The sequence below is a fragment of the Toxorhynchites rutilus genome, chromosome 2 (assembly GCF_029784135.1).
Source record: "Toxorhynchites rutilus septentrionalis strain SRP chromosome 2, ASM2978413v1, whole genome shotgun sequence".
Classification (NCBI taxonomy): Eukaryota; Metazoa; Arthropoda; class Insecta; order Diptera; family Culicidae; genus Toxorhynchites; species Toxorhynchites rutilus.
Window position 1 is genome coordinate 174,594,425 of NC_073745.1, and position 27,004 is coordinate 174,621,428.

Here is a 27,004-nt window from a genome sequence, read left to right on the forward strand (position 1 = left end):
CACAGTGTTACATGGATAGAAAACATCAAAATAAACTTTTCCACATTTTATTTTAAATTCCCAGAGGAACTGGCAGATTATTTTCAGCAACGATTAGATATTTCAACATTTTCCTCGATACTGGAAGCCCACCAGTGGTTAATGCTAACTCGATAACCATCTGTTAATAGCACTTGATTGAAACATATTTGTTCACAGTGTTACATGGATAGAAAACAATTTAAATAAACTCTTTCACATGAATGTAATTTTAAATTCCCAGAGGAACTGGCAGATTATTTTCAGTAACGATTAGATATTTCCACATTTTCCTCGATACTGGAAGCCCACCAGTGGTCAATGCTAACTCGATAACCATCTGTTAATAGCACTTGATTGAACCAGAATATCGCTTAAGTATGCTTTTTGTGCGTGATTGAATCGAGAGAAGGCGTGGTTTACGATGGCAATTTGGAAGGCAAACTAGAGAGGAATGATCTCTCTGAGCTCGGAACTTTCGGCTACTGAGCAATAATCGATTGCGGGCGCATACAATATTGGATACAAAAATATCCTACTGAAGGAGAAGAATAATCTTCAGAAGCTATCCTGTTAATTGCGATTGATTGAAAAATCACAAAACAAATGTATTTGGTCACAGTGTTACATGGATAGAAAACATCAAAATAAACTCTTTCACATGAATGTATTTTTAAATTCCCAGAGGAACTGGCAGATTATTTTCAGTAACGATTAGATATTTCCACATTTTCCTCGATACTGGAAGCCCACCAGTGGTTAATGCTAACTCGATAACCATCTGTTAATAGCACTTGATTGAAACATATTTGTTCACAGTGTTACATGGATAGAAAACATCAAAATAAACTCCTTTACATGAATGTATTTTAAATTCCCAGAGGAACTGGCAGATTATTTTCCGGATCTTTCTCGATGCTGAATGGCATCCAAACGGAAAGAATTCCGCGCGTGTATGTGTGTGTCTGTGTAGCGGCTGCTTCGAGATCTTCCCGGGGAACCGTTTGTGGCATCACTCTCCTCCTGATTGATTCCCTTCTGGCCTAAGGTGCACAAACAGGCTCTTGGTGACACCGTTCATCCGCGCTTTCATGATAAATGAAGAGCTTCACCACAACAGCGACAACATGCTTCAATCGCTGTTCAATTAGAACTGAGTGGATTTCCGAGCGGCGCTCGCTTATATACCGATTGGTGATTTCAATAGCCTGTTTTGAAAGCAAATTTAAGACTATTGAAACAAGTTTTGACGTAGGACTACGTCTCTCATTTCTATACCGGGGTGTAAAACCAAAGTTTCGAGAACGAAAGCGTTACGCTGGAGACCGAGATTTTGAGCGTTAATAGCTCTTAAACAACTGAACGAAATGGTATGATAAATACTTCATTTGAAAGATAAAATGTCTACGCGTCATATACTTGTTACTTTTTCATCCAAAAACTTGTTTCAATAGTCTTAAAATTGCTTTCAAAACAGGCTATTGAAATCACCAATCGGTATATAAGCGAACGCCGCTCGTAAACCCACTCAGTTATGATTGAACAGCGATTGGAGCATGTTGTCGCTGTTGTTGTGGAGCTAATTTCGTTTATCATGAAAACGCTGATGAACGGTGTCACCAAGAGCCTGTTTGTGCACCTAAGGCCAAAAGGGAATCCATCAGGAGGAGAGTGATGCCACGGTTCCGCTTGAAACATCGGAGCAGCCGCCACACACACACATACACGCGCGGAATTCTCGTTGCTATCATCGTTGCTGAAAAATAATCTGTTCCCCTGGGAATTGAAAAATACATTCATGCGAAAGAGTTTATTTTAATGTTTTCTATCCATATAACACTGCAACCAAATACATTTGGTTTTGTTATTTTTCAATCAATCGCAATTAACAGGAAAGCTTCTGAATATTTTTTTTCCCCATCAGTGGAAATTTTCGTATCCAATATTGGATGCATAACATGAAAAACGGAAAATGTTTCACATCGCGAAAATCAAGCCATTTTCGAGCGATTATTTGCTTTCTACTCATATAATGCTGCGACCAAATACATTTCGTTTTGGATTTTTTCAATCAAGTGTGATCAACGTAAGACCACGTCTTTTGGTAATTTATTAGAGGTGCAATGAATCTTTAGGAATTCCCGCTCTACGCGCACTGGCAAACAATGTTTACTCAACAATTTCTCAAACGAGAAATGGGTGTTGTGAGAAAGGATTAGCGAACGCGAAAACGACAAACGGCAGAAAGATACGTTTGGAGGTTGAAGGAAAGTGGCAGAAAACTTCTTCATTCTATCATTCAAATAATGTGATTCATACCACATCGTTTTGCCAGAAAGAGATTATTAATGTTCAAAGGAGGAATCGAGTCCTCCGAGGAAATTACCCAGCGCAAATTAGAGTCGACTATCGATTGCGGCATTCGTACACAAATAATTTTATAATGCAGTTTCACCAAAGTGATTTCTTCGGATATATTCACTACATCATGTCATGTATTTCATATTCTTCAATAAGAAATCCATATCCATGGCACCTATCGGTAACGAATTATTATCGAAACCACGATTTTCGCTAAATGCTCCTTTCAGTTCGGCCTGTAAAAAACTTTTCTGTACTCTAATCCATCAAATTTGGAGCCCTGAAAAGGGCCGTTGATTATATGCTAAGCTAATATAGCACGCTCTCCTCGGATACGATGGGCAAGCTGGATGTCCTTGGGCATGATGTGACGCGTTTTGCATGGATAGCACACAAATTGGTATCTTCGAATAAGCCTCCTGCAGCGTCATAACCGCGGAACTTTGGAAGCGCAAGTCGGTTTTGAAGTCCTGAGCAATTCCACGAACCAAATGCTGCAAAGGTAGCTTGCGGATCAGCAATTCGGTCGACTTCTGATAGCGATGAATTTCACGCAAAGTTCCCGGTCGATAGCGATGTGGCTTCTTCACCTATCCTGCGGCTGGTGCGCTTATCCGAGCTGCTTTCGTGTGCCTTACCACTGAAAGACTAACTAGCTATCTGCTTGGTCCCAAACAAACGAGTCGTCACGGTGCGAGAGTAGAGTAAGAAATGAACGAAAGCAAAGGAAGCGTCATTTTATAAACCATAAAAGTATAGAATCTAAATCCCACCCTTATTATATTCGTGAGTATACAGTAAGCTTATATAATAAAGAGGGTTGGGTTTACATTACATTACATTACATTACATTCGATTCTTTTATGTTTTATAAAATGACACTTCCCTTGCTTTCGTTCATTTCTTACTCTACTTTCGCACCGTGAGGACTTGTTTCATCGGGACTAAGCAGACAGCTCGTTAGTCCTTCGGCGGTAAGGCACCACGAAAGCAGCTCGGATAAGCGCACCAGCCGCAGGAAGCGTGAAGAAGCCACATCGCTATCGACCGGGAACTTCGCATGAAATTCGTTGCTATCAGAAGTCGACCGAATTGCTGATCCGCAAGCTACCTTTGCAGCATTTGGTTCGTGGAATTGCTCAGGACTTCAAAACCGACTTGCGCTTCCAAAGCGGTTATGACGCTGCAGGAGGCTTATTCGAAGATACCAATTTGTGTGCTATCCATGCAAAACGCGTCACATCATGCCCAAGGACATCCAGCTTGCCCATCGTATCCGAGGAGAGCGTGCTATATTAGCTTAGCATATAATCAACAGCCCTTTTCAGGGCTCCAAATTTGATGGATTAGAGTTCAGAAAAGTTTTTTACAGGCCGAACTGAAAGGAGCATTTAGCGAAAATCGTGGTGTCGATGATAATTCAATACCGATAGGTGCCATGGATATGGATTTCATTATGAAGAATATGAAATACATGACATGATGTAGTGAATATATCCCCATATCGAAGAAATCACTTTGATGAAACTGTTTACCGTTTGTCGTTTTTAAGTGTTGGGAAAGGGCATTATTTTTGCTGAGTAAATTCCAAGATAAAATCCATTCCTTCTTCAAGCGTGATTCATTCTGCTTCGGATCAACGGAACAGTGATAATCATTTCATACAAAAGATAAAATGTCCAAGAGTTATATGATTGCTATTTATTGAGTCGGAAAATTGTTTCAATAACTTAATGATAGCTTCGAAAACAGGTTATAAAATGACGCTTCCTTTGCTTTCGTTCATTTCTTACTCTACTCTCGCACCGTGACGACTCGTTTGTTTGGGACCAAGCAGATAGCTAGTTAGTCTTTCAGTGGTAAGTCACACGAAAGCAGCTCGGATAAGCGCACCAGCCGCAGGATAGGTGAAGAAGCCACATCGCTATCGACCGGGAACTTTGCGTGAAATTCATCGCTATCGGAAGTCGACCGAATTGCTGATCCGCAAGCTACCTTTGCAGCTTTTGGATCGTGGAATTGCTCAGGACTTCAAAACCGACTTGCGCTTCCAAAGTTCCGCGGTTATGACGCTGCAGGAGGCTTATTCGAAGATACAAATTTGTGTGCTATCCACGTAAAACGCGTCACATCATGCCCAAGGACATTCAGCTGGCCCGTCGAATCCAAGGAGAGGGTGCTATATTAGCTTAGCATATAATCAACGGCCCTTTTCAGGGCTCCAAATTTGATGGATTAGAGTTCAGAAAAGTTTTTTGCAGGCTAAACTGAAACGAGAATTTTCGTTTGGATGCCATACAGCATCGAGAAAATTCCGGAAAGATCTAATCGTTGCTGAAAAATAATCTGCCAGTTCCCTGGGAATTGAAGAATACATCCATGCGAAAGAGTTTATTTTAATGTTTTCTAATTATATGGCGAACACAGCGACCAAATACATTTGATTTCGTAATTTTTCAATCAAGTGTAATTAGCTGTTTATTAGAGATAGGAAATTGCGTTACGAAAGGGGGGGGGGGAGGTTCAAAATCCGGATTTTTGCGTTACGTAATTTGTGCATGACGCCTGAGGACATCGACAAGACAACATCGTTACTGAACGAGCTGAACGGCGAGGGATCGAGGTATTCATTACATGGCTTGACCTGACCTGAAATGCAATCAGTTTGTTTTAACTGTGAGGGAGCGCAGAAAAGCCGATCGATCAGAAGGAGAAGAGAAAGTGACCAAGAGAGTATCAGCATCGAAATACGGTTCCTCGGGAAGACATAGAAGCAGCCGCCACACACACACACATACACGCGCGCAACTCTTTTCGTTTGCTGGTTATCGAGAGGAAACCTGGAAAGAAATGATCGTTGCTGAAAAATAATCTGCCAGTTCCCCTTAGAATTGGAAATTACATTCAAGCGAGTTTATTTTAATGTTTTCTATCCATATAATACTGCGACCACATACATTTGGTTTTGTGATTTGTCAATCAAGTGCAGTTAACAGGAAAGCTTCTGAAGATTATTCTTCAGAACAAGGTTTTTTGTATCCAATATTGGATGCATAAAACCTTGAGTCTTCAAAGTAACACTCTCGTTTTTGAAGTCACCCAAATATTTATTTATTCATTCATTCAGGATGGATTTAGATTCAACTTCAAACAAATGATCTCTAAATCAACGATAGTCCTACGTCACCCTTGCGGTTATACCATAGATATAACCCACTTCCTGTTTTTGGATCAGAAAGTAACAAGTATAGAACGCGTAGACATTTTATCTTTCGAATGAAGTGTTTATCATACCATTCCGTTCAGTTGTTTTGGAGCTATTAACACTCAAAATCTCGGTCTCCGGCGTAACGCTTTCGTTTTCGAAACTTTGATTTTACACCCCGGTATAGAAAGGAAAGACGTAGTCCTACGTCAAAACCATTTCGAACGCCCTTGATGTCGCCTTGTTCTGGATTTGCCACCAAAGCAGTTTGTATAAAGAACAAACTTTTTTCTTCTGCTACCTGATGCCGTTTTGCGATTGCGTTTGCCACTCGCCACTCGCTGAAACTGCCTGTTGTCTTGATGTCCACCGAACCGAATGTGTTCTGTTCCGAATGCGGGTTTTCTTATCGTCGCGAGCAGCTTTGCCAGCTAACTCGATCACTTCGGTGGCCGAAACTATATAACGCCGGCTAGGTGGACTGGTGCACTGGTACTAACGCGCTCGGCCTAGCTACCCTTGCGGGGAACTTCAGATCAACACGGTTCGAGCGGGATTTTGCCTTTCTCTTCACTTTTCTTCCTTTATCATGTCCAGACATGGCTGCTTGGGTTGGTTTGTTGATGTGTTGTGATGCGAACCGATGTGGTGTACGGTTTGAATGAGAATGATCGTTACGGCAGCGGAGCGGGGAGTTTTAAGCTGACTGGCTGGCCGAGAATTACGCATGTGTGAGACTGCGACCAATGTTTCGCTCATTTTTTTTCTTTTTCCTTTCCAATCGTGCTTCATTCTATTTCGCTACTGCTCTGGTTGCCCGTTTTGTTCGGTACGATTTGAGGAGCATAAAATGGACCAATCAAAAATGGGCACATAGTGCATTTTGACAATGCTTGATATTTCACAATTATTCAATTATTTATCTCAAGAAAAATGAAATGTTTTTCGTTATGATAGATGCGTAGATATATTTCCTATCAATTGATGCAAAAACCTTTGCGATCTATTGAGAAATGCTCGAGTTATAAGCGTTCCAAATCTTGCATTTTTTCCTACTTGTTCAGTGCCTAGATTTCCATTTCACCCCCTATATCTTCCGGTTAGACGTAGTCCTACGTCAATATTACCAATATTTAGTAAATTTTTGCAATAGAAATTCCTCGTACATATTACTCGATAACAATGGTAAACAATTATCAAATCGGCCAGTATAACCCAGTATAAGCAGTCGGTTCAACGTTCGTTTAACATGTACCCTAAAATTGTTAAATAGCTTACCCCAACCTTTATGCATATATTGTTAAGAATTTATTGAGCTTTTGTATGCATCTTTATTCATTTATTGAACTATCTAAACTATTTAAATTATTTATTGAACTATCTAAACTATCGACATCTGATCCTGCATCGATTGGGTCTGATCCATGGCTACAAATTAGGACAAAATACACAACTATTACTACAAATAGCTACGACAGACTACTCAATTCTCACCATTATCATCTCCCATGACCAGCGTGTAATTACTTCTTAGCCAAACACATTCGGGAGATATCTCGAAGCTGACGAAACCCAGTGAAGCCAGCTCTATGTCCCGTTGCAACATTGATACGTGGTGGATACGGAACCTGCGTCGTGACGAATCCGGAAAACATCCAACTGATCGAATCACCGATCCCAATCGTCTGCAAAACGTTCATGAAGTTGTTCTTGATCCAATCCAACAGCATCAAGATAGAACTAAGAATCGATAGGGCTCGTTTTTTGTATCGAAGTACCCAGATTCCTTATCATTGGAGTAATGTCTTCGCATTCTCCCACAGCAGACGAGCACAAATCATTGCTATCCAATATGTATCAATATTAAACAAAGAACATAAATTGAATTGATTTTCACGAATATTACTTATCTATCCAGAATCTGCGTTAATACGACCTTCTTCTGTGAAGAAATCAACATAGGAAATTAACAACTGGGTAATTAGGCTAATATAGTTATATTCACATTTTATTTGCGGTTGCCAGTAATGACAATCGTAAAAGTTACTAATACCGCGAAGTAAAATGAATCAATCGTTGATAGGGATGTGTACTGTATCTGAAATTCATTTTACAAACGCTTGATAATATTTACAGAAAATATGTACATTCTACTGTTTGCATTACCAAAAATTTGGAAGCTTTTTTTAGTAATCTATTTTCTGGGTGCATCGACACAACTCGAGGATAAACAAAAGAATATACACCTGACGTTTCTTTTACAGTGGGTATAGACTAGTGATATATTCATGTGAAGAAATATGAGATTTATAGAAATCGCATCAACTGTTTATACTACCGCGAACTTATATAATGTATATATTCATATTTTCGGTGAATTTATTCACCTGAAGTAGAACTGCATCCAACTTTAGTGATTACTCACCAGTGAGAAATTCACCAGCGTTTACAACTTATATAATGAATATATTCATATATTCGGTGAATTTATTCACCTGAAGTAGAACTGCATCCAACTTTAGTGATTACTCACCAGTGAAAAATTCATCAGCGTTTACACATGCCTGAATTTATTCTATTAATAGTTGTTATATATACCTCGAAGAGGTGTATCATACATATTCTCACCCGTTTACATCTATTCGATCGGTGGAAACGCAAAAAAGTGAAGTGAGATGTAAGCGTAGTGGGAACGTAAGTGTAAGTGGATCCGGGAATAAGGCCCATTGTGATAGATGCGTAGAAATATTCTCTATCAATTATTACAAACATCTTTGCGATCTATTAAGAAATGCTCGAAATCTTTCATTTTTTCTATATGTTGATTGTTCAGATTTTCATTTTAACACACATATATTCCAGTTAGACGTAGTCCAACTTCAAAAGGTCTATGAGTGATATTTTTACGTACGTATGCTGTGGCACATTGTGGTTGCATGGTTGAGTTGAATTTTTCTTTTTTTATGTTGTAACAATAATCCTAGATGTGTTTGGTTGTTTTGTATATTGTATCATAGTTTGAGCTCAATCGGTTCCGTACTTTTCGAGTTTTGGAAGCGTACACAAACGAACAGAACATTTTTATATATTAGGCTGTCAAAAAAGTCCTGCGGTTTTTTTTTTGAATTTTCATTTGTTCATAAAATTAGCTACAATCATCTGTTTTAAGTCAAATATGCGCCGTTTTGTTCGATGACTTGTTCCCAACGAGATGCCAACTTCATAATACCCCTGTTATAGAAGCTCGCTTCCTTATTGGCAAAAAACTCGGATAGCCAATTTTCACAGGCCTCTTTTGTGGTTAACTTCTGACTACCTAGCCTGTTCGCCATGGACAAAAAAAGGTGGTAGTCACTTGGTGCAAGGTCCGGACTATACGGCGGATGCAAAAGAACCTCCCATCCGAGCTCCCGGAGCTTCTGGCGCGACACAAAGAAGTGTGTGGTCTGGCGTTGTCCTGATGGAAGACAATGCGGCCTCTGTTTATCAAAGATGGCCTCTTCTTCATGAGTGCTACCTTCAAGCGGTCCAGTTGTTGGCAGTACAGGTCCGAATTGAGCGTTTGGCCATAGGGAAGCAGCTCATAATAGAGTATTCCTTGACAATCCCACCAAACACACAGCAGAACCTTCCTGGCCGTTAATGAGGGCTTGGCCACCGTCTGAGCCGCTTCAGCGGGCTTCGACCACTACCGTTTGCGCTTTACGTTGTCGTAAGTGACCCACTTTTCATCGCTAGTCACCATCCGCTTCAGAAACGGGTCGATTTTGTTGCTATTCAGCAGCGATTCACATGCGTCGATACGGTCAAAGATGTTTTTTGCGTCAACGTGTGAGCTTCTTTGTGAATCCAAGCTTCTTCAAATGGTTAATAACGGTTTGATGACTTATCCCCAGCTCTTGGCCGATGCTACGGCTGCTACTATGCCGGTCTTTCTCGGCTAATTCAGCGATTTTGTCGCAATTTTCGACGACAGGCCTTCAGGAGCGTGGCGCATCTTCGACGACCTCTACACCAGAACGAAAACGTTGAAACCATCGTTGTGCGGTGGAAATGGAAACTGTATCGGGTCCATAAACTGCCCAAATTTTATTGGCAGCTTGAGATGCATTTTTGCCTTTGTCATAGTAGTACTGTATTTTGCTCCATATTTGCGACACTATAACTCACGAACGACTCAACCAAACAAAACACTGTCAAGGACTATATTATAGCGCGCAACCTTTCCAACAAGCTATAGTATGACTCGATACAATGAATACAACTAGAACTACGCGCTTACAACGACACCTCGCGGAAATACCGCAGGACTTTTTTGACAGCCTAATATATAGAGATAGATGAGGGAAATCGATAAATTTTAAATCACTTCGAAACACAATTTCAGTTCATAATTTTATCAAAAAATAAAAGATGTTTCCATCACATAGAACACATATTCTCTGCTGAATAGTCGATTTTCATTAGAAGCTCAATTTCAGAAACGCACTCTGGGCATATATAAAATCATTTTTGTTTCAGTTTTCCAATTTTTTATGCCGTAACAACATTCCTTGAAGTGTATTGAATATTGTGTCCAACTTTGAGCTGGATGACTTGTCGCTGGAGTAGTAATTTTCTTTCTCCAAGAAAATTGCTCTTTGGGCTCCCTAGAAACAGTAGGTTTGGTTTTGCTAGTTTGAATTTAGTCAAATCAAAGATGGCGTCGAAACAGCACGTGCTTCGCGAACGCATTGTACGGTTCTACGAAACGCATTTCCAGCAAGGAAAAAAGTTCACGGTGGCACATTTTAAGGAAGAAAATGTACCTGTCAGTTCGGTATATCGTATCCTGGGTTCTCTGAACGTAGAGCCGAAGGTCGGAAGTGGTCGTCCGTTGACGATAATGACGAAGCAGAGGAAGACATCGTTAAAGAAGCTGTTTGACAACAAGGACGCAACCATTCTGCGTGACGCCGGTCGGAAATATGGCTGCTCCCACGTATTGATCCATCGGACCCTCAAGATGGAAGGAATCGCCTGCATGAAGAAGACGAGGTCGCCGGAGTACACGGAGGAGCAGATTGAGACGGTTAAATCACAGTGTCGGTGGATGACCAAAAAATACCGTGGGACGTCTTTCGTTCTGGACGACGAAAGCTATTTTCCGCTGTCCAAAACGCATATTCCAGGGAATGATAATTACTACTCCAGCGACAAGTCATCCACACCGCCTGAAGTGAAATACAAGTTCAAGCACAAGTTTGAAAAAAAGGTTATGTTGTACATCGTCATTTCCGACCGGGGCATTTCAAAGCCTTGGTTTAAGCCGAGCGGTCTGGCAATCAACCAACAAATCTATCGAGAAGAGTATCTCGATAAAATCCTGCTGCCGTTCCTGAACGAGCATCACGCGGATGGGAAGTACGTCTTCTGGCCGGACAAGGCGGCTTCCCATTACGCCAAGAAGACGCTGGCGTATCTTGAGGAGAAAAAGATACCGTTCGTGCCGAAAGATCGTAACCCAACAAACTTGCCCCAGTGCCGCCCAATAGAGGATTTCTTTGGCTCACTCAGTGCCCTAGTGTATAAAAACAATTGGAGGGCCAAGGACACGAAGCAAATGACTACAAGAATCCGGAATTGTATCCGGAAACTGAACGTAAGTGCCGTACAACGTTCTTGTGAGAGCATCGCGACAAAGTTGCGTCGAAAGCAGACCACGGCCCTTACTCAAACATTCACTGACATTTTTCTTGAAGGAAATACATTATGTTAGTAATAAAAAAAAACTGAAATCGATGAAAAAAGAAAGAAAAAATTATATGTGATTGAAAAAATTCTCATTTTTTATTTAACACCCGTTATGTAGAGATAGATGAGGGAAATCGATAAATTTTAAATCACTTCGAAACACAATTTCAGTTCATAATTTTATCAAACACGTGGAAAATGATGTTTCCATCACGTAGAACACATTCTTTGCTGAATAGTCGATTTTCATTAGAAGCTCAATTTCAGAATTGCACCCGTGGCCGAGTGGTTAGCGTCTCACATTATCATGCCGGGTGTTCGGATTCGATTCCCGTTCTGGTCGGGGGAATTTTTCGTCAAAGAAATTTCCTCCGACCTGCACTGTAGTCACGCGTAATCTAGAGCTTGCCCCTCAGAATACATTTAAGGCGTGTTTATTCGGCTTAAGAAATCTCAACTAAGTATTAATAAATGACGCTAGTTAATGCATACGTTGTGACGGCAAAAGTTCCACAGGGAACGTTAACGCCATTCAAGAAGAAGTCAATTTCAGAAACGCACTCTTGTCATATATAAAATCATTTTTCTTTCAATTTTCCTATTTTTATGCCGTAACAACATTCCTTGAAGTGTATTGTATATTGTGTCCAACTTTGAGCTCAATCGGTTCCGTACTTTTCGTACACACTCACACGCCTATGTATTATGCTTTTCTCTCCCAATTCGATACCGATGGGTGCCATTACGGATTTAATAGCGAAGAATACGAAATGTTTGTGAATATTTCACCATTTCACCATGTGAATATTTCATCACATTGATGAAAGCATTTTATTTGTATACGAATATCGCAATCGATCGCCGTTTCCAATTGTCGGGAAGGGGATATTATTTTTGCTCTGTTATCCGAGGAGGAATCCATCCGTTCTTCAAGCGTTAATAATTCGGCACCGGATGAACGAAATGGTATGATAATCAAAAACAAAACAAATGACAAAATGTCTAACAGTTATATGATTGCTACTTATTGACTAGAAAACTTGTTTCAATAGCTCAAAAAGTAATTGAAATCACAAAATCCGTATATAAGCTGACGCCCACAGGGATATCAATAGAAGCCTCCTCAAAACAAAGAATCGAATCGAGTCGGAAATCCAAATAGTTGTTATTGCGATGTGGATGTTCACGCTCACACGCCCATGCATTATGCTCTTCTCTCCCAAATTCATATCTTTTCTGCAGTCGAACTGAACAGAGTCGCATGGTTTGATGAAAGTAGCAATGTTTTCCGAGGAGGAATCGATTCCTCCTTAAAGCGTGAATAATTATTTTGCGGCTAAAGGCAGTGGTATGATAATCACTTTATTCGAAAGATGAATTATTACATATTGATTGCTAAGCCAGTGTTAGTTCTACTCGCGGTTTCATCCCAGATATAACCCACTTTCAGTTTTTATCGATAGACTAGTTGAACATGACGGGATTCATGTTCATGTACATAGGCGTCGTGCACAAATTACCTAACGCGAGTAGGGGGGAGGGGGGTCGAGGTTTCGTTACTTGATGTGACATAGTGGGGAGGGGGGGGGGTAGGTGTGTTTCCTGTGCCAAGATGATAAAGCAGGTGTTGTAATGGGCAGTGAGCAGGCACCGCTTAAGGGGGTATTCTAGTGTAGAGGGATGAATCTCGGACGTTCCTTCGAACTCCGACAAAATAGAACAAAGAATATGTTTACTGTCTTTTATTTATTTATCATTATTTGTTTATCTATCTTTTAACAATAAAAAAAAATTGAACTGAAAAAATATTCATAATTAGAATAGTTAAAAGCTGATGAAGTGAGGGGGTTCAAAAAAAAGTTGGGCCATGGCGTACACGATTCCAGCCCTTCTGATTATCTGAAACAAAAATATCGAACAGATTCTAAATCAGTAAAAATACCACTATCGCATGAACCTCGGACTAATCAAAAACATGTTTTTTGACTAAAGGGTGGTAATTTGAAGAAAAAAAATGCTGTTTTTAACGTTCATCTCCTGTTTCCCTATTTTTGAAAAACAGTCAAACTTAAAAATTGCTATTTCTTATTGGTTCATGCGATAATGAGACGTGTACAGATCGTGTTCTTATAAATACGACATAAATCGTTTCAGTCGTGTACGCCAGTTTGAAAAAACTAGTTTCGAGTTAATTCTTATGGCTGTACCAGGTTAGAAACCGCATCACTAAAATTGTTGTAACTCGGTAAATAATAATATTTTCGAAAACGTTATTTCTAGGGGATATTCTTGAATGTCTAAACATCAGAAATATGAAGAAAAAAAATTGATTCTTTTCAAATTTCTAGTATTTCTAGTTCAATACTGCCTTAATGCATCTCTAATATCGCGTTAATCTACCGAAAAACGATATCAAGCCGAGTGGTTTGCTCGTCACGTAAGGACATCCCAAGACCTTTTGCAAGTAGTGAAATGTAACGACAGGAACTGCTGCATTGAACGATTAGTTACTTTTGTGTAAATCAACATCAATTTATACCAGTCCATGTTCTTCTCAGCTAAACGCCAGATGGTTTGAAATCACCAATTCCAACAGAAGTGACCATTAATTTTCCGTCTCGGTTTGTTCCAAATTCTATGAACTTGACGATAGTTCTTCCGAAGTCACTACTTGCATATAAAAAACTTCCGTCTGAACATTTAATTCCGGCTTGTGCAGATATCTGATTTTTTTACGTTAATACTCTCTGTTCTGTCACACAGTTTGTGAAACTCATGAACGGTATGAACGGCTGAACCCACCACAGGAACAATTCCCTAAAAATTATTGTTGTGTTGTATGCCATAAAATTGTTAAATGTACTTTGTGTTTAGAAATAAAAGTTCAGTTCGAGTTGACTATCCAAGGTGTTAAGACATTATTTCCTCAAGTTCGTCGCTCCGTCCGAGTCACAAGTTTCCTGTCGAAGATCATTCCGACACGTGGTCTTGGATTGCTGTTCCTGCTGTTGCTGTTGCTGTTCCTACTGCTGGTTGATTCCCGTTGCTGTCCTGCTGTCGGTAGATTGCTGCTGCTATTCCTGCGGTTGTTATCGCTTGCTCTGATGCTGGGTTGAGAACGGTCACAACACTCTCATTATTTGAAAAATCTAAAACAAATTCAAACGACTTTGAAATTGTGTACAGATTAGCGTTGCGTAACATAAGGGGAGGGGGGGGGGGGTTTGGTGTCATCTTGTGTTACTTTTTGTTACATAGGGGGGAGGGGGTCAAAAACCTCATTTTTAGCGTTACGTAATTTGTGCACGACGCCATATCAGACAGGCTGACAACTTTAATAGGGACTGGTCATCCGCGGTGGACGATTCGACCGCTACTGGCATAGAGTCATATCTACAAATTTATTGAATATAATATTAAAGTATTTTCAATTTAATATTTTTAATTACAGATTGGACTCAACCTTAAGGTTATTTTCATCTGAGACGTTTTTACATATGCAGGATATCGACATCGAACCGTACGTGTCAAAAATGCTTGGGACCGGCAAATTAGGATTTTCTTTCGTGCGGATAACAGCACTGCTAGTGTCATGCAATCGTCTATGGATAGGTTAGTACAATGTTATACAGAGTTATTTCGTTATGCGTATTCGTAATTCGTAAATATTGTTTGGGCTGTGCTATTTAAATATGCATATTTAAGCTGCTCTCTCTGTTATGATCTGATAAAAGTTTGTTTTAAGCAGTTCGAGAATTTGAGAATCACGCCAACTAGATATGGACAAACGCACGAGCCACTTTTTTGATGTGATACGATTCGCGGTTCTTTACAAACGAGCCGCGGGTCTTGAATGAACCACGGTTCTTTCATGAACCATGACACCTTCATGAAACAAAATATGTAATGAAGATAACTGTGGTGGAAATTTATTAGAGAGCCCCAAAAATAAAGTAATTTTTTTGCTATTCTATACATTAATTATTATTTTAAGCTTTTTTTCCTACGTCTTCTCTTCTTTAGATATTTGAATAAACCTCTTCTTGAAATGAGACATGGCTCTGAGACGCTCAGTGAATGAACCTTATTGCCCATTTCTAGCATAAACACACTGCGTAATCTAATGGAAAAGTCCAAGGCTTTGAACTGCACGATTGATTGACATCGCTAAATCTTCAATCACGCGATTTGGGAATTATGGTCATATCTGCTCGAAGTGCGTGAAAGGTGACCATGGCGAAATCTCCCCGTTTATAAAAAACTTGAATTCCATGCCAACTCGTTCATTATTTGTTCATCTATCTTTCAGCAATAAAACGAAAATTGAACGGGAAAAATATTCATAATTAGAATAGTTACAAGCTGATAGAGTAAGGGGGTTCAGAAAAAAGGGGGTACCCAAAAAATGGCGTATACGATAACTCATGTACTATCATAAAATAATAAAATAAAAAAGGCTTAGCTGGACCATTCAATTAATGGGCTTGATTGGTTCCAGTCTTCGGAAAGCAACGCGGTGTTGATGTGCAACGTTTTTCTGCTTTGCTTTCTCTGTTGAGGCTGTGCGTATGGGGACGCGCTGTTGTTTTATGCTTAGCTTAGAACGAGTGAAGACAAAACGGGCGCTAGAATTTTATTTGTGTGTGTGTATAGAAAGAGGCTTGCACCGAGGGATGTTTGGTATCTGCATTCTGCGCCGTGCTGATTCTGGGTTCACTTGTTTCTGAATTCGGTGCGCTTCGTATCAAGAGAGTATACGAGTTTTTCTTTGAGCGCGCGCTGATGAAAAATGAACTCGAGCGCAACGCAGCGCATGTTTTCTAAAGACCGATTGGTTCAATGCCGCGACTCTCTCTTTCTCTTTCTTCCGCCTCTCCCTCTCTCTCTCTCTCTCTCTCTCTCTCTCTGTCCCTCTCTCTCTGTCCCTCTCTCTGTTCTGAATCTTTGTACACGGTGAATTTTAGCCATTGTTCAATTATGATGGCTAAATTCAATAATATCAAACATGCTAGAGAATCAGAGAGGGTCTCGTACAGTATTGCAGAATTGCGCAGTACTGTCAATTATTGTCATTGTGGTTTGTCCACAATGTGAATATTATATTCCTCATAGTATGAATAAAAGCCACTGTACAACTATTTTTTTCATATTTTTTTAGGCACTGGCAACGGAGTTGTGATTTCTGTTCCATTGAATGATTCGGTTGGGCCTCTCTCCACAAGAATATTACCACGATGTTGTATGGCAAACGCGCAGCTTTCGTTCCATGGACATCGTGACGCCGTTAAATTTTTTGTAACAGTTCCAATGAATACGGAAGGTCAAAATCAATACGCATGTGAGAAAGATATGCTGGTTTTATCAGGCGGCGAAGGATACATTGATTTTCGTCTTGGTGAGTACACGTGTTAGGTAGCTTGTGAATTTTCTAAAGAAGCAGAGAAGTATATTTTATTTGAAAAAACAACAAACATATGCGTAGAAGACGCATAATGCATGCTTTAAAAAATGGACTAATTTCGAATGGCGATAAAAAACTACAAAAAATAGTTCAATATGACACAATTTGCTTAAATCTTTCCTTCTACATCAAAAGTTCGGACGCCTTGTCGGCTTACGGCCATGCAGTCATTTTCATCAGCCATTGCGGAATCTCCACCATGACTGATGAAAAGATAGATATCGGCATGCTCTTCAGCTCCTCCGAGGACACGGAGATCAGCTGCTTCTCTTGGTCACGAAACTATTGGGATAAATCCTCTTTCGAGGTCCGCTCAGAATTTGACTATCGGTTGCAGCTTGAGAACATTGAAAAGGTTGGCAATCTTCGATACAATCGGGAAGCCAGTCCATCTGTCCAGTGATCTCTTGGCATAATGACCGGTGGTCATATCCGGTTGAAGACCACATCCTGCTTCGCGTGATATTTCTTGATAAAAACACCAACTTACATCAGGCACCCCTCGTAGGACTGAAGGACAGCGGCTTGGACATTCCTTTCACACTGATCGTCGGCCACAGAAGGACTTTCTTCGAGGACTTGGTGTGGAAGATATATTTGTTGTCATCGCTTACCACGTTTGAGCGGGCGTAAAGTAATCGCTAAATTTAATCCGTTTTTGAATGCGTACGTTGTGATCAAAGCCTAATCATTAAAAAAATCTTTGAACTTTTTCATTTGGACTATGATTGCCTTCAATTTGTTCCAGATTTCAGCTGTCTTTCTTTCGTTGTGTTCGTCTTCGCCCAAATTAGAGAAACACGACTAAAAATGTTGAAAGAAAATTGGTAAATTCATTTCATTTATTCATAAATACTTGTAGATTAAGGACTACTCCTTTTCAATTTCTACAATCGGTTGCATATTTGTGCGAAGCAAGATCATACTAACAAGTTCATTCTACAACTGAAGTATACATAATACAAATAATACTAGTATACAACTAATTCCTTCCATTAAGCCAACCAAGACACTCAAGATGGAACCTTCTTCGGGACGGAATACTTTTGATAGCAACGGGAAGTTGGCTCCATAAAATAGTTGCTCGTACAATGAAGGCATTGCGATAATGAGAAGTGCTGAAATGTGGCAGACTAAAACTTCTGGTTCTTGTGTTTCAAATTTTTTCAAATAGATACCGAGGGCCTTTGAGAAAAATATTATAGGTTGCCAAACAATAACGGAGTTTAATAAAATCATAAAATGGGCAGCCAAGAAGTTTGCCCTGAAATGAGGAGATTCTTGAGAACCTCGATAAATTAAAAACCCATCGGACACAGCAGTTCACAGCTACTCTCAGTCTATTTAATAATGATATGGATACATTAGAGGTCAACTCCATGCCGTATGTAATATGGGGGAGGAGCAGCGATTTGAAGCATTATTTTTACTGGGATTTTCAACATCCCAGCGGTGAGCTATAAGTGGCGTAAACTGGCGTATATTTTCGAACACTGGTAATTGATTTGTTTATCCCATTCTAAATTATTTTGGAAAATTACTCCAAGATTTTTAGCATTATCCACGTAGTCTAGAATATCATTTTCCAGAGTAATATTTGGCAAATTTAAAGGCCCCTGCTGAAGAGTTATAAATATTACTTTAGATTTAGATGTGTTAATGGGGAGTAGGTTACACTTTGACCAAAAGAAAACTTGTTTCAGATCAACATTTACAAGTTGAGCCATCTCTACTACAGATACATTGGGAGCACAGAAATATGCACTTCGTCAGCAAACATGTGTATCACACACACTCTGAGCACGGCCGAGTGAGTGAGTGAGTGAGTGAGATCATTGATAAATCATGAAAATAATAAAGGCCCAAGGACCGATTCTTGGGGAACACCTGACATAATGTTGGTTGGACTTTAAAACTTACCGCCGCTTTCTACGACTTGAGTATTTTGTTACAGATATGATCCAATGAGAGTCACAGCAGCACTAGAAAAACCAAATTGACTGGACAATTTTTTCAGAAGTTTTACGTGAGAAATGCTGTCGAATGCTTTAGAGAAGTCAATCAGTATCAGAAGTCCTTTCTTATCAATGATTCTATGATATCATCATGAAACTTTAGAAGTGCTGTAGTAGTACTATGATTTGAACGGAAGCCCGATTGGAAAGGACTGATCAAATCAAAGCGATTAACAAATGTTTGAATTTGACTTTTAAGAATTTTCTCAAAAGCATTCGAGCAAAGGAGGAAAGTATGCTTATCGATCGAAGGTTATTTAAATCAGAGCCCCTTGAATTTTACGGATTGGTATAACTTTGGGAGATTTCCATATACGAGGGTATTTCGAGGTTGAAATGACCAGGTTGAAGACGTAAATAATGGGAGAAATTATATATGGCAAGATTAGCTTTACAAACTTCAAGGGTAACCCAATTCGAACAAATCGATTTCCCATTTATTCGGGAACTCGCATTGTCGGTATTGCTCTTCATGTTCAGCACAGTTTCAATTCAAAATTGGGAATTAAAATCAACTTCAAATTATAGATTATGCATGACCGGAAGAAATCGCTCCAGAAAACAACTGCAACCGAAACAACCGCTCAGAAAAAGTGTAATGTCACAAGTAGGCTAGTAATAATGTGGCTCAGAAAAACATCATGGGTATAAATGCCTGAAAAAAGCGTAAATTCCATGATAATTTTTTTTTTTCGTTTTCGTTTTTCGAAATTTATTCGGAGGTTAATGTAATGGAGGCGAAGTCCCCATTTAACGAGTATATGGGATTGAGGCGGCCCATGCCTTCAAGATAACGCGATCTGAGTTGACCGCCGACCCACCGTCGAAAACGGCTGTCTCTCGCACGCAAACCTATGTTCCACTGATTACCAGGTTAGTTTGAAACACAGGATACGACCCTTTAGCAAGTTCCGACCGAGCTTCGGCAAGCGTCAATTGTTTGCCCGGTTAATTTTTGTTTTGAAATATATTATTCATCGCAATTCAAAACTATTGCACCACGATCTGAAGGAATTTCCATAATTATAGGTATTTTGTTTTGGATATTTAGCGCGCAATCATAACGCACGGTATTTTTACCGTCTTAGACAGTGGTGACATTGGATGCAAAAATGTGGCTGTACGAATTGTATGCAATCGTGAAAGTAAACAACACCAATACAACGGTGTGATTACATTGATTCCCCTCGCTTCGTTCGAAATCGTCTACTTCGAACTTAGGTCAATCAAATTTATTTTTCTGCTTGAAAAAAAAATCTTGCACCTTTTTTCCCCATGCTGTCTTTTTTCCGCATGCTGTCAGCCTTGGAAGCCTTTCTCCTATAAAAGGAGAAAGCCGAAAAACGAAACTTTGAAGAACTTTGAAAAAAACGTTGTAATTTGTGTAATTTGTAACATTTGGCGATAAATAAAATGGATTTTATTTAACTTTACAGAAATTTATAAGTGAATAATACTGAAATTTCAGTATCCGCCACAATATCATTTGGGCCCTTATGTTTTGAAACGCTAGCATTAACCCTTTCAGGAAGTTCGACAACTCGCAAGCAGATCGGACAAGTTTTTAATCGATCCAACAAAGGTGTTTTTTTCACATCGAATAATAGTGTTCTTTTTCACCGGTTGCGCTTGCGAGTGGAGCGAAGTTTAAAGTGGTGCGCGCTGAGGATCCAAATCAGACACATTCATCACACACGCCACACAGCCGCGGCAAGTAGAAATTTATTTTTCTTTTGTTTCCCTATCATTCCTTCTACCTTCTGTGCACGATTTACACCATTGTTCAACTTTGTGTTAACCAAATCGGCAAACGTTGGCATTAGGGGTGATCATTATTTCTTATATACCGTTGAACTTTTATTGGAATTTATTTTTCATTTTATCATTTTATTTATTATATTATAATAAATTGAATTTAATATTCGCATCATAACCTTATAAAAAATATTTTTTTCACTTATTTATTTATTTTGATTATCATTATATTCTGTTCATATCGAACAGTTGACCGATTTTTTTTGATATGGCTGAGGGCGGGAAGGATCCCCCATCGACGCCATTGAATATTTCCGATACCGATCCTCCTCCTGAAGAGCAGGAAGATGAAGCAGAAATTGAGGAAGAAACTTCTGTATATGAAGTTGGAAGTTCCGAAGATGAGGACATTGAAGAAAAACAGGATTTTCGTCCAAAAGAATACCCTAGAGGCTCCAAAGGCCCATTCATTGTATACTTTAGACGAAAATCTAAACCTCTCAATGTCATTCGTATCTCGAAGGAACTTACTCAGAAGTTTTCCGAAGTTACCGAGATTACACGGATGGGGCCAGACAAACTACGAGTTGTCGTCTCAAGCAGGACCTAAGCGAACGAAATCACGCGCTGCGACCTCTTTGCGATTGAGTATCGCGTATACGTGCCTTGTTGCAACGTCGAAATAGACGGCGTAATAACCGAAAAGGGTTTGACTCGAAAAGAGATTATCGATGGTGTCGGTCGCTTCAAGAACTCTTCACTAAAAACTGTGAAGATTCTTGCATGCGATCGACTGAAATCTGTGTCACAAAAAAATGACAAAAGGGTTCTCAATCGGACAAACTCTTTTCGTGTGACTTTTGAGGGTTCCGCCCTTCCAAACTACGTTGCAATAGGTGCACTTCGTTTACCTGTTCGGTTATTTGTACCCCGGGTAATGAAATGCAACAAATGTATGCAACTCGGTCACACGGCCGCCTATTGTTGCAATTGTGGCAGTATTTCCCTTTTCCATATTCTTTCTCACATCTTCATCCCATTATCCCTATCCATAAATAGTCCTTCTCATTTCACACTAAATGAACCCGAGATCCCAAACCCTCTTTAACCACAGGTCATAAATTGTTTATCACCCACCAAACAATTTATGACCGCAGAAACAACATTCCCACCAAAGAAGTAAACATGATACTTGAACCGTGTGTACAATTCGTCGCACGACGCAAGCGTCAGTGTTTTGTTTCAATGACCCACTTGAGACATGCTTGTGCGTGCAAGGCGGAAACCCAATTGCAAGCACAAGAACATTTCTCCGTCCTCGTTCTATCTCTTTCACTTTCTACTTGTATCATTTCCCTGTGCGATGCTCCGCCCAGTAAATTATGAAAATGTTCGTGTAGAGTTTAAGTTTATTTTGCAAACTAGTATATAAGAACATATTTTGTAAGAGACAGGGTCTCATCAGAAGTAGTGATAGTCTGAGGTTGAAGGCAGACCACGGTTCGTGTTGGACCGGGGTCCTGCGCTTATCTAAATAAAGCAATCTTCATTGGACAGTTTAAGCACCGCGTTTTATTGCAAAGATGTTACACAATAAAAAACGTTGCGCAGATTGTGGAGAGAGCCATGATGAGAATCCTTGCGCGAAAGAGCACAAGTGTCTTCATTGCGGCGGGACTCCTCATGATTATATTCAATGCCCGGTGTACAAACAACGAGGGGAAAAAATCAAGCGTTCCTTAAAGGAACGTTCCAAGCGGACTTATGCAGAAATGCTTAAGAGTTTCGTTCCAACGACTCAGGACAATCCCTACTCCATTCTGCAGAACGACGAACCTGTTGCTGTCGCTCCCAATGCAGGAAGTTCCGGTACATCGCAGGGTGCCGTCAGGAAAAGAAAAATACTTCTTTTCCTTCACTTCCCAGAAAGACGACCGAAACTTCCCAAGTTGGAATGAAAACTCGAATTGAACGTGTTGAGAATAGACCGAAGCAAGTACCTCCTGGTTTAAGCTGTTCTTCCACGCACCAGGGGTCCTCAACACTTCCCGGAGCAGCACCCACCCGGTCTGTTCCATTTTCGCGGTCGAGGCAACAGCCACAATCTGGTTTGCTTGCGCTTTCTGACCTGGTGGACAACATTTTAAATGCTCTAAATATAAATGACCCTCTTAAAAGCATAGTATTATGTTTGCTTCCGATTGTGAGAACATTTTTGAAAGAAAAATGTGGTTTTTTAGCAGCGTTCATTTCCCTCGATGCCTGATTCAGTGCAAGAGGTCAAGGATTTGACCACTGTAATACAGTGGAATTGCAGAAGCATCATCCCTACACTAGATCAATTTAAATTTTTAGTTCATAGTTCTAACTGTGATGTATTTTCCCTCTGTGAAACATGGCTTTCTTCAGCCGACGAGCTGAATTTCCACGATTTCAACATTATTCGCCTCGATCGAAATGACTCGTTTGGTGGCGTACTATTGGGGATCAAAAAATGTCACTCCTTCTATAGAGTCACTCTCCCATCGATGACAGGCATTGAAGTTGTCGCTTGCCAGACACAAATAAATGGCAAAGACTTCTGCATTGCCTCGATATATATTCCTCCAAGAACCATGGTCGGCCGCCATCAGTTTTTTGATATCATCGCGGCATTGCCGGAGCCGCGGCTAATCTTAGGTGACCTCAACTCCCATGGAACAGCATGGGGGTCACACTATGATGACAGCCGTGCCACGTTGATTTATGATCTGTGCGACAACTTCAGTTTTGACAGTTTTAAATACAGGGGAAGCAACTAGGATAGCCAACCCTCCTGCACGGGCATGTATGCTAGACATATCACTTTGCTCTTCTTCATTATCCCTGGATTGCACGTGGAAGGTAATCCAAGATCCCCACGGTAGTGATCACCTGCCAATAATTTTATCGATCGCCAATGAATCAGGTTCTCGTGAATCAGTCGATATTGCGTATGACCTCACGAAAAATATTGACTGGAGAAATTTTGCAGAAATGATTGTCTCGCGCTGCTAACTTCTGAAATTTGCTCGCAAAGAACAAATGGCTTCCGTTTTTCTTGATATCAAAGGGGCATTTGATTCAGTTTCCATGGAAATTCTCTCAAAGAAACTTCATAATCGTGGACTTTCGCCAATTCTGAATAATTTTCTGTACAATTTACTCTCAGAAAAGCACATGTTTTTCAATCATGGCAGCTTGAAATCTTCTCGATACAGTTTTATGGGCCTGCCACAAGGCTCCTGCCTAAGCCCCCTCTTGTACAGGTTTTACGTCAATGATATAGATGATTGTCTAACTAGAGATTGCACGTTGAGACAACTTGCAGACGATGGAGTTATTTCCATCACGGGTACTAATCCCGCCGTTCTGCAAAAATCCTTGCAAGATACCCTGAACAACATGTTCACGTGGGCTTTCAAGCTGGGTATCGAATTCTCTACGGAGAAAACCGAAATGGTCGTTTTTGCTAGGAAGCACGAACCCGTCCAATTCCAGCTTCACCTATCCGGCAAAGCGATCAGGCACTCGATGTTTTTCAAATACCTTGGAGTATATTTTGACTCTAAATGTACCTGGGGAATACACAATTTGAAACAGAAATGCCAGCAAAGAATCAATTTTCTCCAAACAATAACCGGAACATGGTGGGGCGCCCATCCAGGAGACCTCATTCAGTTGTACAAAACAACGATATTATCAGTGTTCGAATATGGCAGTTTTTGCTTCCGATCAGCTGCCAGGATTCATATTCTCAAGCTGGAGAGAATACAATATCGTTGCTTGCGTATAGCCATGGGGTGTTTGCATTCGACACATACGATGAGTCTCGAAGTTTTGGCCCCGCTTACTCTTCGGTTCACAGAATTATCCTACAGATTTCTCATCCGTTGCAAGATCATGAATCCATTGGTGATTGATAACTTCGAAAATCTACTCCAACTGACTCCTCAGTCATGTTTTATGTCTTTATACCATGAGTACCTTACCCATGAAGTGCACCCTTCACCGGGCATCTCCAACCAAGTTTGCTTCCCATACTTTTGCAATTCCTCTGTCAATTTTGATCTGTCCATGCGACAAAAGATCCATGGAATCCCAGATCATCTACGCTCCGATTATATTCCGGAGATATTTTCGGCAGAATATGGGAAAGTTAGATCTGATAAAATGTTCTTTACTGACGGTTCATGCATAAACGGGTCCACTGGCTTCGGCATCTTCAATGAAAATTCCAGTGCCTCTTTCAAACTCAAAGATCCTTGTTCCGTGTATGTCGCTGAACTGGGTGCGATATACTACGCTTTAGGGATCATTGAAACATTGCCCATCGACCACTATTTTATTTTTTCAGACAGTCTCAGCTCAATAGAGGCAATCCGCTCAATGAAAGTTGATAAATGCTCATCTTATTTCCTAACAAGAATAAGACAACTATTGAGTGTTTTGGTCGAAAAATTATTCAAGATTACCTTAGCATGGGTTCTCTCTCATTGTTCGATTCCGGGGAATGAGAAAGCGGACTCGCTAGCTAAGGTGGGCGCTTTAGAAGGCACACTTTTTGAAAGGCAAATTGCTTATAACGAATTTTTTCACATTCCTCGTCAGGACACACTCGTTAGTTGGCAGCGCATGTGGAGTGAAGATGAGTTCGGTCGTTGGTTACACACAATTATCCCTAAGGTTTCGACGAAAGCTTGGTTTAAGGGATTGAATGTCGGTCGTGATTTCATTCGCGTGATATCTCGGCTTATGTCCAATCACTACAACCTAAACGCGCATCTCTATCGCATTGGGCTCGCAGCAAACAATCTTTGTGATTGTGGCGATGGCTACCACGACATCGAGCATATTGTCTGGTCGTGTATCCTGTTCCATGCTGCTCGCTCTCAGCTCTCTAGAGCACTGAGAGCAAAAGGCAGACAATCGGATATCCCCGTCCGGGATATCTTAGGTAGCCGTGATCCTGATCTTCTGCTTCATCTATACCTGTTCCTCAGAAACGCCGATGTCAACGTTTAATGATGTTTCCTTCGTTGTGTCCCTGTTTCGTATCGCTCCTATCCGATCTATAAACTTTTACTTAGTCGCGGCAATACATACACACACTCTTTACAGATACACGGGCCAAAGGTTGTGCAGTCAACTGATGATTCAACAAAAGCCAAAGGTTGTACCGCTCATGACAACTCTACACGAGCTGATGATTGCGCCGGCTAGTGACCATTCTATCCTGGATTCCTCGAGAAGACGCACCACGCTAGATATGGGGTACTGACTAGGGGGGCGTTGCTGATTAATGGTCAGCTGCATCCCAATAGGAAGTATCCCGTGTCGGGCACAGGTACAGATCATTGAAGACAGCAACATCACAATTACGAAAACACTTGTAATACTAACCTCGAGCCAACCGCGAGTAATCGGTTACATATTATTAACATAGTTATAAGGCAAACATTGTCGAAATATTGAACTCCCGGCCCCGTCAGGTTGACGCCATATGAGCCTTAATAAAAATATATATTTTGGATAAAAAAAAAAACCCTTTCATAATATTGCGATACATGCAAGATTATGAAAAATAAAATTTTTTTTTGTGAACTATATATATGTATTTACTTAACAATATATTTTAATGTGATGTTTTTTTTTATATAAAACAGATTTTGTCGCTTGAGACACTTATATGATTATTTGAACATGAGACATTTATACAAACAGTAGTTCTGATGCTTAAGAACAATCTTTTCCATCACACCAAAGTATTACAATGGCTGAATTCTGCTATTATGATTCTTGTCCCACACTCCTATGCAGTCAACGCACTGTGCTTTGTCTTGTGTGGGTGACTACTTTGTTTGATACTGAGTACCGCTATCTATTTTTCATAGGAGCACCATACTGATTCGTGAACAGGTTCACTAGACATCAAGCTTCGTTGAGGGAAAACATAAACTGATACTTGGTTAAGTAAAATATTAGATTAGTATGGTTTCTTGCTGTGGTGGCTGAAAGCAGACAAACGACCACAAAGAGTTAATTGACGAAAAATGTAGTTCGCTCATTTTTATTAATTTCGGTTGTTTTTGCCTTCAATAACAATACTTTTTTCATGTAAGGGTGTTTTTTTTTTAAGAAAAGTAACACTATCTTATAGATAATATTTATTTTCAAACATATCAAGAGGCCAGTATTATAAAAACAAAAAGAAGTGAACTGGCTCTGTTGCAGGCATAAATTTCTATCAATAGAACATTAAAAATAGGCAAAACTACGAAAAAACAATGTTCCTATCCATATTGACATTGACATAGTCATAGTCTCAACTTCAGGTCCAAAGTTTTTTCCAAGGCATGTCAAGAAAATTTTCAACCCGGGAAGACCCTTGACTGATTGGGAATTGAACCCAATATCCAAAAGTTTCAACTTAGAACA

The 27,004-nt window shown here is 40.1% G+C and overlaps 1 protein-coding gene across 3 annotated transcripts in view; it reads left to right on the forward strand.

Moving 5' to 3' along the window:
- LOC129764232 (JNK-interacting protein 3) overlaps window positions 1–27,004 on the forward strand; it is a 211,645-nt gene that overhangs the window by 72,656 nt on the left and 111,985 nt on the right. For all 3 annotated transcript variants that reach the window (XM_055763114.1, XM_055763113.1, XM_055763115.1), the window contains 2 exons: window positions 14,769–14,929; window positions 16,476–16,712. In XM_055763114.1, coding sequence (XP_055619089.1) covers window positions 14,769–14,929; window positions 16,476–16,712 — 398 coding nt within the window. The remainder of the gene's footprint in view (window positions 1–14,768; window positions 14,930–16,475; window positions 16,713–27,004) is intronic.